This window comes from Microcaecilia unicolor, chromosome 5 (assembly GCF_901765095.1).
Source record: "Microcaecilia unicolor chromosome 5, aMicUni1.1, whole genome shotgun sequence".
NCBI classification, from domain to species: domain Eukaryota; kingdom Metazoa; phylum Chordata; class Amphibia; order Gymnophiona; family Siphonopidae; genus Microcaecilia; species Microcaecilia unicolor.
Genome location: NC_044035.1, coordinates 2159304 through 2176199, shown reverse-complemented (window position 1 = coordinate 2176199; position 16896 = coordinate 2159304). Strand labels below are relative to the sequence as shown.

Here is a 16896-nt window from a genome sequence, read left to right as displayed (position 1 = left end):
ATGCGACTGATAATCCGATTAGGTTTCTGCAAGCGATGTTGTGGAGCACTTCAGTCTCTAATACCAAATGATGCTCTGTTTACATAATGATGCATTTTTTAATTGCATATAAGTTTTACTTCATCTATTCCGTTACGCTCAGTTTAGTATTTATTGATACTTGACTAACTTGTTGCTTATGCTGTCATGAGGCATCTTAAAGGTGATTTATTTATTATTCTTTATTCTTTAATACCCAATGATGCCCCTACGTCTGTATGATGAGGCACTTTTAAGATCTTACAATATTTGTGAGCTTCATTTCCTTCCACCTGCTATGTCTGATTTAGCATTCATTATGTTTTGATTATCCTTTTGTTCATGCTGCCGTGAGGAATTTTCAGGCTGGTCTCCTTCCAATTTTAATGCCCAATAATAGTGTATTTCTAAGATTCCATATTACATACCAGTTCCACTCCGTTTATCCTGCTAAGTTCCATTTAGCATTTACTGCAATCTCACTCTGTATGACATCGGGCCATAGCGTATAAATATGTTTTTATATCAATACGTATGGTTGTTAGAAGAATTTCTCTTTTCCTCTAGGATATATACCCAGATTGCTAGTTTGATTTCACATGCTTACACCTATAGGACCCCTTCTGGTAAGGTGGCTCACCACTGAGTTTTCTGTTATTGAGTGTCTTGTGGTAAACTTGTATTATAGCTACGTCTTGCAAGGTTCCGCGTTAGGAGTTACGGATCAAGAAAGGGATCTGGGTGTCGTCGTCGATGATACGCTGAAACCTTCTGCTCAGTGTGCTGCTGTGGCTAGGAAAGCGAATAGAATGTTGGGTGTTATTAGGAAGGGTATGGAGTCCAGGTGTGCGGATGTTATAATGCCGTTGTATCGCTCCATGGTGCGACCGCACCTGGAGTATTGTGTTCAGTACTGGTCTCCGTATCTCAAAAAAGATATAGTAGAATTGGAAAAGGTACAGCGAAGGGCAACGAAAATGATAGTGGGGATGGGACGACTTTCCTATGAAGAGAGGCTGAGAAGGCTAGGGCTTTTCAGCTTGGAGAAGAGACGGCTGAGGGGAGATATGATAGAAGTGTATAAAATAATGAGTGGAATGGATCGGGTGGATGTGAAGCGACTGTTCACGCTATCCAAAAATACTAGGACTAGAGGGCATGAGTTGAAGCTACAGTGTGGTAAATTTAAAACGAATCGGAGAAAATTTTTCTTCACCCAACGTGTAATTAGACTCTGGAATTCGTTGCCGGAGAACGTGGTACGGGCGGTTAGCTTGACGGAGTTTAAAAAGGGGTTAGATAGATTCCTAAAGGACAAGTCCATAGACCGCTATTAAATGGACTTGGAAAAATTCCGCAATTTTAGGTATAACTTGTCTGGAATGTTTTTACGTTTGGGGAGCATGCCAGGTGCCCTTGACCTGGATTGGCCACTGTCGGTGACAGGATGCTGGGCTAGATGGACCTTTGGTCTTTCCCAGTATGGCACTACTTATGTACTTATATATATATACTATAATAAAATGCACCCTCAACGTTCTGAGGACACTGACGTCACTGCAGGCACTCACACACCGGTTCGTACGTTCATGGTGGTGAAGCCACAACACTCACCATGTCTTCATGCCCTGCCCTCGCGTCACACAAGATGACGTCGAGGGTGGAACACGTACACAACAAAGCAAATGAACGCACGGGGAGCAGTACTCCTCCCCTTCCAACAAATCGCAACCGCCAAGGACATGCCCATCACCCCGCCCCTTTCACCCCATCACCCCGCCCCTTTAAAGGTTCCGCCCTGCCCCCCGTCGCCCCCTCTTCCCCTTATCACCTTCCCTCCCCCCTGTCACCTCCCCTCCCCTTACGCCACTATCCCTGGTGGTCTAGCGGTACCTGTTCACTCGGGCAGGAATGAAAGAGCCCCTGCTTTCCTGCCCCAAGCGCTGCTGCTAGCTGCATCGTGTGTGAGTCCGGCTCTCGGAGTTTCAAAATGGCCGCCGAGAGTTCAAGCTGCCTCGCGAGACTTCAACTCTTGGTGGCCATTTTGAAACGCCGAGAGCCGGACTCCCACACGATGCAGCAGAGCAGCTAGCAGCACCACTACGGGCAGGAAAGAAGGGGCTCTCTCTTTCCTGCCCCGACCGAACAGGTACCTCTAGACCACCAGGGAGACTAGCGTAAGCGGAGGGGAAGGGAGTCCCGTGCCCGCTAGCGCCAGTTTCATCAGAGGCAGAAACGGGCCTTTTTTACTAGTTTAAATTTATATATTTTCTATTGTTTATCCATATATGTATGTTTTAACTTTTTATTGGTTACTTTTTATTGGTTACTTTTTATTGGCTGTTCTTAGTGCATTTATTGAATATTTATGAATCATTTTTGCTTTATTACTGTGCTTATATATGTTATTTTACAAACTGACATGTTTTTTTTGGACTAATATATTTATGTATTTCTATGTTAGACCCTTGAGGAAGGCGTTTGTGTGCCGAAACACGGCCCGTGTCAGGTCATCTTTTGGAATAAATGATTACATTGTTCTCTTTTCCTGACGGCCCAGTGCTTGCTTTTTGTATTTCTGTTGACTTTCGTATGCTGTTACCCTCGTCTTTGTGACTTCATTTCTATAGCAAGCAAGATTCATGACTTTCTAAAAGTGTTTATTATATATCAATCCAATTATTATGCATCTTGAGCTGCTATAGCAGTTAAGTGGAATGAAAATTACATTAACAGTCTCAGGGGTATATTTACTAAGGTGCGTTAGCGTTTCTAACGCACCTTTAAATTTAAGGCGAGTTAAATGCTAACGCGCCTATACATTTCTATGGTCACATTAGCATTTAACACGGGTAAACCATTTATGCTCATTAAAAACGCATAGCGCACCTTAGTAAACATAGGTATCAGAGTACAGGTTTGCTCGTGAAAACGCTGCTGTCAGCAACACACTTTTGACCTGTTTCTGAAAAAATAATGAAGCAGATTCCAACCTTCAGTGGCCAGCTGTGAATTCCACAGTTACTCAACTGTCACATGGGTGGACAGTGAATTCATTTTCACATTCTGGGAGCCTGGAGGCCATTTAATAACATCCAGCTTTAACTCACTAGGGGAGCAAAGAACTTCAGTTCCTGCAGTGCCGATGACTTCGAGAGCTTGATTATGAACGGTCAAGGCCAGTGTCTGAGGAACCCTCCCAATCCCAGCGACGTCATCTCCGAGCCCGTTTGTGGCAATAAAGTGGTGGAGAGTGACGAAGAATGTGACTGTGGCAGCATGAAGGTAGGTCTGGTGCAAGGATCCCGTCTGCAAACGCTCATTCATTCCCAGGTCCCTGAGACCTCAGCTATCCTTAGACATTTACTGAGGTAGGAACTGACCCTGTATCTCCAGTGCTTTCCTGAATTTTGGGACTGTTTCATGTGTCCAACAACCTTTCTGGGAAGAAATAGACAAACAGTCTCTGATGTTGCTCCTGAGTTTATCCCTTGGAGTATCATAAATGGCTTCTTGACATTATTTATAAGTTTGAGTTATTTGAATCTCATTTATTGCAGGCTGAAAAATCAGCCCCTCGCCCTAAACACAAATAACAGAACATGAAATTAAAAGTGATCCTTGGTCTTCGTCATAATGGTCTAGCTTCAGTAAATGGTGAGTGTTGAGCGCTGTCCTCTAAACCAGAGGTTTTCAACCCAATACTCGGGGCACACCCAGCCAGTCGGGGTTTTCAGGATATCCCCATTGAATTTAATGGGGATATCCTGAAAACCTCAACTGACTGGGTGTGCCCTGAAGACTGGATTGAAAACCTCTGCTCTAAACAGTGCTCTGAGTTGTGTGCCATTTATAGAACAGTGCCGGGATCCAGGCCCAACTGTGGGCGCCAGGATTTACACCTGCTGTAAATCCTGTGCAGATCCCCTGAATTCTAGAACAGTGTACACATCTTTAGTGAATGCCCCTGACCTGCCCTTCCTCTCTCAGCCACGCCCCCTTTCAGTTGTGCACTAAGATTTACACACGCATCTTTATAGAAAGATGTGCGTGGAAGTCCAAATTGTTTCCAAGTAGCGCCAATAATTGTTACCACCCAATTAAAATCAATCAATGAAATCTACACACACAACTTTATTTCTTTATGTTTTCTTTATTGCCATTTTTATTTTATTTTATTTATTGCATTTGTATCCCACATTCCCCGACCTATTTGCAGGCTCAATGTGGCTTACATAGATTTGATAACATTGTCATAACAGGATATCGGATACAATTAGTAATGTGTAGCGCTTAGGAAGGGGTGAGGGAAGAGGTAAGAGAGTTGTTAGGGTAATTATAGGAGGTGTGCGGTGCGCTCATAGTTGAGTGGACTTAGTGAGGTTATAAGTTCTCATTGTAGGCCTTGTTGAAGAAGAATGTTTTCAGAGATTTTCAAAAGATAGATGTTTCTTTGATTGCTTTCAGGTCTGTAGGTGCTCTTGTAAGAGAAGGTAGTTGGGTGCATCATCTTGTATTTAAGTCCTTTGCAGCTGGGGTAGTGCAAGTTGAGAAATTTACGGGATGATCTTGTGGCGTTTCTGGCGTTTTTCATAATAGAACAAGCAATATAACCTTGTTACAAAGAAATATGAGTCAATCACATATCAAATAGATAGAAATCAAAAATTTAAAATAAAAGGACAAAAGCTCCACAAAAGATGAAGTTACTAGTAGAGTATTATAAGGGGATTAATATTAGAGGTAATTCAAAAAAGAAGAAAAGGCTTTAACATCACACGACAAATCATATCTTCAGTTCAGCCTGGGTCACCTACATTGGACACAATTGTGAGATTGGAATCAAAGATTTCTTAGCATCTAAAAAAGATCTCAACTGATCTGGGACAAAGAATATACAGGAATTACCTAAGTATTTCACTAAAGACTTGCAAGGATATCTAAGGATAAAAACAAAGCATCCACATTTCTACCCTCTTGGCAAAGAAACATTTTCTACGCTCTTGAGCTGATCTCACTAGATCAGGAAAATTCTAAATTTTATGTCCCAAAAATAAACTCTGCATATTATGAAAATAAAGACGAACTATACCTAAGTCTTATTCAAAAACCAGAGTGATCAGTAAGGTTGCTTTCCCAACAACCAAAAGACCTTCAGAGGCTAATCCAGTTGCCACATTAGAATTGGCTACGTCCACAGATACATTTCCCAAATTTTCACTCTGATACCATATTCTGGGCTTGGAAGGTATATAATAACCTCTGGCTATGGTTGGGAGTAACTCTGATGAAATCTTCAAATTCCCAGTCAAATAGTTCTTAAAAAAGATCTAATGGTGTCATGTCCAAGCTGGGTATGACATTTGAGACTGGCATAGAGGCTGGCAAAAAATATTTTTAAAGTTTTTTTTGATGGTGGGAGAGGGTTAATGACCACTGGGGGAGTAAGGGGAGGTCATCCCCGATTCCCTCCAGTAGTCATCTGGTCAGTTTGGGCACCTTTTTGAGGCTTGGTCGCAAGAAAAAATGGACCAAGTAAAGTCAACCAAGTGCTCGTCAGGGACGTCCTTCTTTTTTCCATTATCGGCTGAGGATGCCCATGTGTTAAGAACACCCCAGTCCCGCCTTCGCTATGCTTCTGACACGCCCCCGGAAACTTTGGTCGTCCCCGTGACGGAAAGCAGTTGAGGGCGCCCAAAATTGGCTTTTGATTATGCCGGTTTGGGCGACCCTAGGAGAAGGACGCCCATCTCCCGATTTGTGTCGAAAGATGGGCACCCTTCTCTTTCGAAAATGAGCCCAATAGCGTGCAAGGAAAACACACTAAAATCACTGCAAACAGTCCAAAACACAGCAGCAAGACTGATTTTCAAGAAATCAAAATAAGAGCAACCCCACTGCTTGAAATACTACTTTGGCTACCAGTCAAGGCAAGAATATTTTTCAAAGCGAGTACCCTAATCTTCAAGATACTATTTGGAATGGCACCCAAATATATGCTTAACATGAACTATCCTCAAGAAATGCCAGCCCAGAAAACAGAAACTACCTACTCCTACATCTACCCAACTGCAAAAACACCATCTACAAAACTATCTAAACAGCAGGATTTAGCTACCTGGGATCCAAATGGTGGAACTCGATACCAAAAACCATAAGAAGCATCACAAATCTCCTCCAATTCAGGAAAGAAATGAAAACCTACCTGTTCAAAAAATTCTACTGGTAATCACAAAGATATTGTCACCTTCCTTTCAAATCTACCTCTTCAAAAACTATGAGTAAACATCACCAAAACTCTACAACTGAACACAAAAGCTACCACTACCCTTTCCACTTCAAATCTATCTCTTCAAAAACTCTATGAATAACCACACGAACTGGAGATGCCCTCTCCACATTGCACAACACTATTGTAACTCCACCAAAATGTAACTTGTAAGCCGCTTTGAACCGAAACTTGTTCTTGGATAATAGTGGGATACAAGAGTGCATAAATAAATAAGGGGTCCTTTTATTAAACCGCAATAAAAGTGGCCTACGGTAGTGTAGGCGTTGGTTTTGGGTGCGCGCAGAATTATTTTTCAGCAGACCTACAAAAAAATGCCTTTTTAAAATGTTTGCCGAAAATGGACGTAGGGCAAAATCAAAACTGGTTTGTGTCCATTTAGGGTCTGAGACCTTACTGCCAGGCATAGAATTTGTGTGGTAATGACCTACGCACATCAGATGCCACTTGGCGTACGTCTGCTACACGCGTTCGAAAATAAAAAATATTTTTCATACGCACGTAGCGGACGCAGGCCAAAAAAGAGGCACGTGGTAGTCAGGCGGTAAGTCCATTTTGGCACACGAGCGTGCGTAGAGCCTTACGCGGCTTAGTAAAAGGGACCCTAAATAAATCAAATCCTGATGCTGTGGTGAGCATGTGTGTCTGAGGCTGGCTGGGGCAGGCATGTAGAGTTGTGTCCTGTGATTTCAGCACTGTGATTGTGTTTCTTTCTGTCTCAGGAATGTCAGAACCCCTGCTGCAACGCTGCAACCTGTACACTGACCCCCGGCTCCCAGTGTGCTCAAGGGCTGTGTTGTGAGAAGTGCAAGGTGAGGGCTTGCGCCTGCATTTCCTTTTACCATTACTCTCAGTAACAGCAGTAACTCTGAAATCTTCTTTTCCCTCCAGTTTAAAGGTTCAGGAACAGAGTGCCGTGCGAAGAGTACGGAGTGTGACCTGGCCGAGTACTGTAATGGGAGCTACGCACTGTGTCCCATCGATGTGTATGTGATGAATGGCTATCTCTGTGATAGCAAACAGGCACACTGCTTCAATGGTATCTGCCAGACCTATAACTCCCAGTGCCAGGCCCTGTTTGGGGAGGGTGAGTGCTTCAGTCCTTTTCACAAGGCTGGTCCTTCACTTTTCACTCTGCTTACCCTCCCTTCCTCATCACATGACTGTTCCTTCTCCTTTAACTATACCCACCCTCCCTCTTCCTTTGATATGCCCAGCTCCCCCTTCACCCTGCCCACCCTCCCTCTTCCCTTAACCATGCCCACCCTCCCTCTCCCTTCGCATGCCCAGCTCCCCCTTCTCCCTGCCCACCCTCCTTCTCCCCTTCACTCTGTCCATCTCCCTCTCCCTTCAAATGCTCAGTTCTCCACCCTGCCCACCCTCCCTCTCCCTTCACATGCCCAGCTCTCCCCTTCACCCTGCCTACCTTTCCTCTCTCCTTTACTCTGCCCACCCTCCCTCTCCCCTTTTACACAACTGATCTAATATAATATTCAGCATTTTTTTATTCATTTATTCCTTAAAAAAAGAGTCTGAAGTGGTTCACAATAAGGGAACCAATGCAAACAGTAGGCAATTACATTTTAAAAATCATTTTACAGTGTTAATTATTCTTCTGAATCAAATATTTATGAAATGGAGTCTCTTAAGTGTTTGTGAAAGAAAAAATAAGATGGTTGCTGTTTATTAATCAAAGACAGACTAAATACTGTGGAACCTGATATAACGCACCCCACCGTTACACAAATCTACATATAACATAATGATGTCTTGTCTCCCCTTTTTTACACTGGAGTGGGGTCCACCCACCGTGCCTGCATAAGAAACACTCCACAACCCCATATTTAACACAATGATATTTCATGGATCCCAATCATTGCGTTATATCAGGAGTTCCTGAAAAAAAGAGAGAACTCTTTAATAACCATTTGAAGGTTGTGTCTTTGTCTGAAGGAAAGTTGAATAAACCACAATCTATTGAGTGAAAAGGTTCACTTGAAATCAAAAGCTCAGACTGGCTCATTCCCTACTTCTGGCCAACCCGATTCCTCTTAACTCCACTCATCTTCCTCCTTCCCCTTCTCACTGTTCACCCTGTCCTTCCCTTTCCTCATCCTCTCCTATCATACCCATCAATAAGTCTTTCCCTCTTCTTGCATCCCTGGTTACGTGTCTCTCTTCATTCCCCATCCCTTAAGCCCTTATGTTTTCCCTACTTTGTTTAGTTACATAAATCTTCCCATCCTCTCAACTTCCCTTCTTTCTTCCCATCACTTGCCCCTCTACTGTCCAACACAAGATATTTTCATCCACATATAATAGACGTATATCTTCTGATTCCATAAAGGTCGCCACATTCCCGATTTGCACTTGCAATTTAATTGAATAGCAAGCCAATTAATGCCAATAATTGGCTTTTTAACAAGTAATTATTGGCACTAATTAGATGTAATTGGGACTGATGTGTATAAATTTATGCACAGTCCAAAAAAGAGGATGCAGTAATGGGTGAGTCATGGGCATTTCAGGGCAGAACTGCAGCAAGGTTTCGACTTACGCACGTAATCACATGCTCCGCACGGCATTTTTTCCACATATTTGTTAGTGCAAATGACCACACCCAAATTTATGCGGAACTCTCCACTTAAGCGTGCTTACAGAATGCCGTTCGGCACTGATTTTTTAGGTACCCTATGTAGAATGTAGCCCACGGTAACCAGCACACACAGAGGCTGAATTTGCATAAATTTGAAATTTGTAACCATGAGCACCAATCAACAAGAACTGTTGATAAATGGTAGAGACTAAACCATAAAGGACAAAATTACAGAGCGCGGACTAATGAGACAAAAGTCAACATGGATTTAGTGAAGGGAAATTTTGCCTCACCAGTCTAGTACAGTTCTTTGAAGGGGTGAATGAACACCTGGATAAAGGTGAGCCAATCGATATTGTGTATCTGGATTTTCAAAAAGCATTTGACAAAGTAGCTCATGACTCATGAGAGTCATGAGAGAGGAGGTAGTATCCTATGTGGATTAAGAACTGGTTAAAGGATAGAAAACAGAGAGTAGGGCTAAATGGTCAGTATTCTCAATGGAGAAGGGTAGTTAGTGGGGTTCCCCAGGGGTCTGTGCTGGGACCATTGTTTTTTAACATATTTATAAATGATCCAGAGATGGGAGTAACTAGTGAGGTAATTAAATTTGCTGATGACACAAAGTTATTCAAAGTTGTTAAATTGCAAGAGGACCTTACGAGACTGGGAGACTGGGCATCCAAATGGCAGATGATGTTTAATGTGAGCAAGTACGAAGTGATGCATGTGGGAAAGAGGAACCTGAACTATAGCTAAGTGATACAAGGTTCCACCGACTGGGAAAGAGATCTAGGTGTCATCGTTGATGGTACATTGAAACCCGCTGCTCAATGCGTGGCAGTGGCTAAGAAAGCAAATAGAATGTTAGTTATTATTAGGAAAGGAATGGAAAACAAAAATGAGGATGTTATATTGCCTTTGTATCGAAAATTGTGTGCAATTCTGGTCACCGTAACTCAAGAAAGATATAGTGGAATTAGAAAAGGTGCAGAGAAGGGCAAGAAAAATGATAAAGGGGATGGGACAACTTCCCTATGAGGAAAGGCTGAAGCATCTAGGGCTGTTCAGCTTTAGGAGAAAAGACAGCTGAGGGGAGATATGATGGAGGTCTGTAAAATAGTGGAGTGGAATGGGTAGACGTGAGTCGCTTGTTTACTCTTTTCAAAAGTACTGGGACTAGGGGACATGCAACGAAGCTACATAGTGGCAAATTTAAAATGAATCAGAGAAAATATTTCTTCACTCAATGTGTAATTAACCTCTGGAATTTGTTGCCAGAGAATGTGGTAAAAGCAGTTAGCTTAGCGGGGTTTAAACAGGTTTGGATAGCTTCCCTATGAGGAAAGGCTACGAAGGTAAGGGCTGTTGAGCTTGGAGAAAAGGCGGCTGAGATGTGATATGATAGAAGTCTACAAGATAATGAGCGGAATAGAGCGGACAGATGTGAAGCGTTTGTTTACACTTTCAAACAACAACAAAACCAGGGGACACAAGATGAAGCTAGAATATGGTAGGTTTAAAACAAACAGGAGAACGTTTTTCTTTACTCAGCGTGTAGTTGGACTCTGGAACTCGTTGCTGGAGAATGTAGTGACAGCAGCTGGCCTTACGGAGTTTAAGGGGGGTTTGGACAGATTCCTGAAGGAAAAGTCCATTGAACATTATTTAAAAAAAAAAAAAGGGAAAATTTTTTTTTTTTGGGGGGTGGTGAGGGTTGCCAGGTTCTTGGGGCCTGGATTGGCTGCTGTCGGAGACAGGATGCTGGGCTTGATGGACCCTTGGTCTTTTCCCGGTATGGCGGTGCTTATGTGCTTCCTAAAAGAAAAGACCATAAGCCATTATTAAGATGTGGAAAATCCACTGCTTATTTCTTCACTCATTGTGTAATTAAACTCTGGAATTTGATACCACAGAATGTAGTAAAAGCAGTTAGCTTAGCAGGGTTTATGGCTTCCTAAAGTCCATAGATCATTATTGAAATGGACTTGGGGAAAATCCACTGCTTATTTCTATGATAGGCAACATAAAATGTATTGTACTGTTTTGGGATCTTACCAGGTACTTGTTGGAGACAGGATGCTGGGCTTGATGGACCTTTGTTCTGTCCCAGTGTGGCTACTTAGGTTCTTATGGTTCTTATTAATTTTGCTTCCTAGGCGCAAGAAAAGCAATCGATCAGTGTTTCAAGGAAGGAAATATACGAGGAGATACAGTTGGAAACTGTGGTCTGTCAGGTGGAAAGTACAGGAAGTGTGCTGTTGTGTAAGTAACGAATATGCAGAACATCTTCCACCAAATAATTAAAACAAAGAGGAAATGTGCAGGGCAGTTGGAAGGGGGAGAGAGAGGGGGTAGACGGTGGATGGAAGGGGGAGAGAGACCAAATGCTGTATGGAAGGGTCAGAGAGAGAGGACAAACAATGGATGAAAGGGGAGAGAGATGGAGCAGACACTGGATGGAAAGAGGCAGAGAAACAGGGCAGATGCTAGATGGGGAGGGGAAAGAAAAAAGACAACGTTAATGAGAGACTGGGGAATAAGAGGCAATGGAATAGGAGAGTTGGGGTGAGGGAAAGAGGTTGAAAGCTGTAGGTAAACACAGTAAAACTCCTGATGAGCAGAAACCAGAGACTGGGACAACACAAGCAGAAATAATAAAATGCTAAACAACAAAGGTATTAAAAAGAATTTTACTTTTGGTTTAGGATAAAGTAGTAACTGTGTTAATAAATATTTATAAATATAAGTAGAAAAAGGAAATAAGGTGAGATTTTTTTATTGGACTAGTTTTCACACATTTTAAACTAATTTTCAGAGACCAGAACCTAATTTTCGAAAGGGCAACTATGATAAAATAAGGAAAATGGTTAAAAAGAAGCTAAAAGGATCAGTTGCAAAGGTCAGGACCTTAAGGGGTCCTTTTACTAAGATGCGCTGAAAAATGGCTTGCGGGAGTGTAGGTGCAGGTTTTGGGCATGTGCCATTCCATTTTTCAGTGTGCCTGTGAAAAAGACCTTTTTTCCCCGAAAATGGATGTGCGGCAAAATCAAAATTGCCGCACGTCCGTTTTGGGTCTGAGACCTTACCGCCTGCCATTGACCTAGCGGTAAAGAATCTGGGTGGCAATGACCTACAAGTGTTAAATGCCACTTGACGCACGTCCATTACGCGCATACGAAAATAAAAAATATTTTTCAGACGTGCGCATCGGACGCATGCCAAATATGAAATTACCACAAGAGCCATGCGGTAGTCGGGCGGTAACTCCATTTTGGCATGTGTTGGGCATGTATAGACACTTATGCGGCTTAGTAAAAGGGCCCCTAAATCAGGTATGGACATTGTTTAAAAATACCATCTTGGAAGCCCAGACCAAATATATTCCATGTATTAAGAGAGGTAGAAAGAGAAAATGACAGCCAACATAGTTAAAAGACGAAGTGAAAGAGGCTATTAGAGCCAAAAGAACATCCTTCAAAGAGAGGAAAAAGGATTTGAATGAAGAAAATAAGGTGCAGCATAAGTACTGCCAAGTTAGATGCAAAGCATTGATAAAGAAGTCTGAAAGAGAATATGAAGAAAAACTTGCCAAACAGGCAAAAACTCATAGTAACAACTTTTTCTGGTACAGAAGCAGCAAGCCTGTGAGGGAAACCGTGCAACTGTTAGATCATGAAGGAGCAAAAGGGGCACTCAGGGATGACAAGGCCATAGCGGAGAGATTGAATAAACTCTTTGCCTCGGTGTTTATGGAAGAAGATGTAAGAGATCTACCTGTACCAGAAATGGTTTTCAAGGGTGGTGATGTGGAGGAACTGAAAGAAACCTCAGTGAACCTGGAAGATGTACTGAGCCACATCAACAAATTAAAGAGTAGTAAATCACCTGGACTGGATGGTACGTTCCCTAGGATACTGAAAGAACTCCAACATGAAATTTATGATCTGTTGTTAATGATCTGTAACCTGTTGTTAAAATTGTCCATAGCATCTGAAGATTTGAGGCTGGGCAATGTGACACCGATTTTTAAAAAGGGATTCAGTGGTGATCCGGGAAATTACAGACCGGTAAGCCTGACTTCAGTGCTGGGGAAAATAGTGGAAACTATTATGAAGAATAAAATTACAGAACATGTAGACGAACATGGTTTAATGGGACGGAGTTAGCATAGGTTCAGCCAAGGGAAGTTTTGCCTCACCAGCTTGCTTCATTTCTTTGAAGGCATGAATAAACATGTGGATACAGATGAGCCGGTTGATGCAGTGTATCTAGATTTTCAGAAAGCTTTTGATAAAGTTCCTCATGAGAGACTCCTGAGAAAATTAAAGAGTCATGGGATAGGAGGCAATGTGCTGGCGTGGATTAGGAATTGGATATTAGACAGAAAACAAAGGGTAGAGTTAAATGGTTATTTCTCTCAATGGAGAAGGGTGAACAGTGGAGTACCACAGGGATCTGTACTAGGACCTGTACTATTTAACATATTTATAAATGATATGGAAATCAGAATGATGAGTGAGATGATCAAATTTGCAGATGATACAAAACTATTCAGGTTGTTAAAACATGAGCGGACTGTGAAATATTACAGGAAGACCTTAGGGAATTGGAAGACTGGGCATCCAAATGGCAGATGAAATTTAATGTGAACAAATGCAAGGTGATGCACATTGGGAAGAATAATACGAATCATAGTTATCTGATGCTAGGGGTCCACCTTGGGGGTGAGCACTCAAGAAAAAGATGTAGGTGTCATTGTAGATAATACACTAAAATCTTCTGCTCAGTATGTGGTGGTGGCCAAAAAAGCAAACAGGATGCTAGGAATTATTAGGAAAGGGATGGTGAATAAGACCGAAAATACTACAATGCCTTTGTATTGCTCCATGGTGCGACCTCACCTTGAGTATTGCGTTCAGTTCTGGTTGCCATATCTCAAAAAAGATATAGCGGAATTAGAAAAGGTTCAAAGAAAAGGGACTAAAATGATAAAGGGGATGGAAACTTATAGTAAGGCACACGGCCTTTAACTGAGCAAAGGGAAGGTGAAAATATCGTGGTTCATCCACAGTATAATTAACATTCCATAGCCTTCAATAAAGTTTTAAGACAGCGTCTTTATGCTGTGTCATTTGTTTTCCATCAGGATAAGTCTAGGGATACTAACTTCTAGGGACAGAAGTTTCAGGTTTTTCCAGATATTTCCAAGGCTACTCAGCTTAGGAGGAAACAGTTCTTGGAGCTATGATAACATGTGATTTCATTGGGGGCCACCTTTCAATTAAAATTTCCTTGTAAATTTTTTATTTCTTACAGAGTAGTGGATATGTTTTCTATGAGGTTTCTCAACTATGATTTTTTTCTGGAAGGGAGAAGTGTCTCGTGAGTTTATTGTGTATCAGTTAATGATATTTAGCTAGACTTAATTTGATTTATTACTGGTATTCCAGGTTATTATTATCTTACTTTGCAATGTACTTCTATACCGCTGATACCTTCAGGATCTTAGAGGTTTTCAATAATTAAAAAACCAAGACAGTCTCATGGGAAGCAAATCACAGAGAACCTTACTGAAGAACTAATTTGAACAAACTTCTTGGTTAAGAAAAAAGATAACTGAGCAGCAAATCAAATATTAAAATCACCCTAGGTGGACCTTGGTGCTTGAACTGCAAGAAGTCTATCCAACATTTTAAATCTCTTTACTCCCTTAATAGATGGAAGGATGAAAAGTGAATCGTGAAATGATCTTCTATCCCTGTTACTGGAAATAAATTCTATATGATTCATTATATAAATTGTGCATTCACTATTTAGATCTTATATAGAAAGCAAAAGAATTTGAACAGCTCCTATAGGCAACCAGTGTAAAGGTGATAAATAGAAATAAAACAGAGAAAAGAAAATAAGATGATACCTTTTTATTGGACTAAATACATTTTTTGATTCTCTTTCAAAGATGACCCTTCTTCAGATCAAAAATAAGAAAATGTTGATAAATAACAGTATATTTAAGTGAAACGTCAAAACATTCCAATGACAGACTCACAGGAAGAGGGTGGGGTGGGTGGATTAGAGACAGGGAGAGTTGGATGGTAGATAAGAGGGTGACAAAGCAGTAGAATTTTATGGTTTATAATGGGCTAGAAAACCCAGATCTTTGTTAAGTCCTGTCTGGTGGATGTCAACAAATATGAAGACATTTTATCCTGCTTCTGTAGCAAAAGAATTAATCGGATTGCAGTGCAATAGATTGTTTGCAATTGCTAGATAACTTGTCTAGGCTCACCCAATACATAAGATTACAATAGTCAAACCTGGACAAAAGCAACACCTGTACCAATAATCTGAACGGCTCAAATTCAAAATACTTTCTTACGCATCTTAAATTCCTCTAGAGAAAGTATTGAGTTGAAAGTCAAGGGATAAATTCTGGTCAACATAAACCCCCAGTATCTTTATAAGAGAAGAAAGTAAATACCTAGTTTGATGCACCATTATATAGTCCACTAAGAGGGGCATAATCGAAAGGGGCCGCCCATCTGTAAGCGGCCACGAGAAGGGGCGGTCCCAACTGTATAATCGAAAAAGATGGGTGGCCATCTTTTCTTTTGATAATACAGTTAGGGCCGGCCAAATGCCTAGGATTTGGGCAGATTTGAGATGGCCGGCCTCGGTTTTCCTCGATAATGGAAACCGAAGGCAGGCATCTCAAAAACAAATAAATCCAAGGCATTTGGTCGTGGGAGGGGCCAGGATTCGTAGTGCACTGGTCCCCCTCACATGCCAGGACATCAATCGGGCACCCTAGGGGGCACTTTTAAAAATAAAAAAAAACATTAAAATACCTCCCAGGTGCATAGCTCCCTTACCTTGGGTGCTGAGACCCCCAAATCCTCCCCCCAAACCCACTCCCCACCACTCTACACCATTACTATAGCACTTATGGGTGAAGGGGGGCACCTACATGTGGGTACAGTGGGTTTTGGGGGGGGGTTGGAGGGCTCCCATTTACCACCACAAGTGTAACAGGTAGAGGGGGGGTTGGGCCTGGGTCCACCTGCCTGAAGTCCACTGCACCCACTAAAAACTGCTCCAGGGACCTGCATACTGCTGTGATGGAGCTGGGTATGACATTTGAGGCTGGCATACAGGCTGGAAAAAAAGTGTTTAAAGTTGGGTTTTTTTGGTGGGAGGGGGTTAGTGACCACTGGGGGAGTCAGGGGAGGTCATCCCCGATTCCCTACGGTGGTCATCTGGTCATTTAGGGCACTTTTTTAGGACTTGGTCGTGAAAGAAGGGTAAAAAAAGTGGCCTAAATTCTTGCTAAGAACGCCCTTCTTTTTTCCATTATCGGCCGAGGGCGCCCATCTCTTAAGCACGCCCCTGTCCCGCCTTCGCTACCCTTCCGACACGCCCCCGGGAACTTTGTTCTTCCCCGCAACAGACTGCAGTTGGGGCGCCCAAAATCAGCTTTCGATTATACCGATTTGGGCGCCCACGGGAGAAGGGCGGCCATCTCCTGATTTGGGTGGGAAGATGGCCGCCCTTCTCTTTTGAAAATAAGGCCGTAAAGGGTCAGGATTTTTATCAGAAAGCAAAAATTTGGTCTTATCAGCGTTAACTTGAGTCGATAGCTAACATCCATGGCTAAATCAGTGTTAAACATATTTGAACAACTGATGAAACTAAATTTTATAGATGAGTAAATAAGAATTAACATTGTAATATCATCGGCATAACTGTAAGATGATATTAAATAGGGTAGGTGACAAAGGAGATCCCTGCGGGACTCCATAAGGATTTCTCCAACTATCCAATAACTTTTCATTATATTTTACTTTATATGACCCAGAAAACAAAAATCTTCTTCAATACATTACCATTAATACTTATATGATTAAGTTTGGAAAGCAAAATATCACAATCTACCAGATCAAAAGCCGACGTAGATCAAACTGTAGAATTAAACGCTTACCATTGTGACGTA

At 42.0% G+C, this 16896-nt stretch overlaps 1 protein-coding gene across 1 annotated transcript in view; it reads left to right on the top strand.

Annotated features, from left to right (window-relative positions):
• The window catches only part of LOC115471025 (disintegrin and metalloproteinase domain-containing protein 9-like), a 122078-nt gene that overhangs the window by 79208 nt on the left and 25974 nt on the right, over positions 1-16896 (top strand). Inside the window, exons 12-15 of the mRNA XM_030204694.1 lie at positions 3132-3303; positions 7030-7119; positions 7199-7394; positions 11063-11168. Of these exons, the coding sequence (XP_030060554.1) occupies positions 3132-3303; positions 7030-7119; positions 7199-7394; positions 11063-11168 (564 nt within the window). The remainder of the gene's footprint in view (positions 1-3131; positions 3304-7029; positions 7120-7198; positions 7395-11062; positions 11169-16896) is intronic.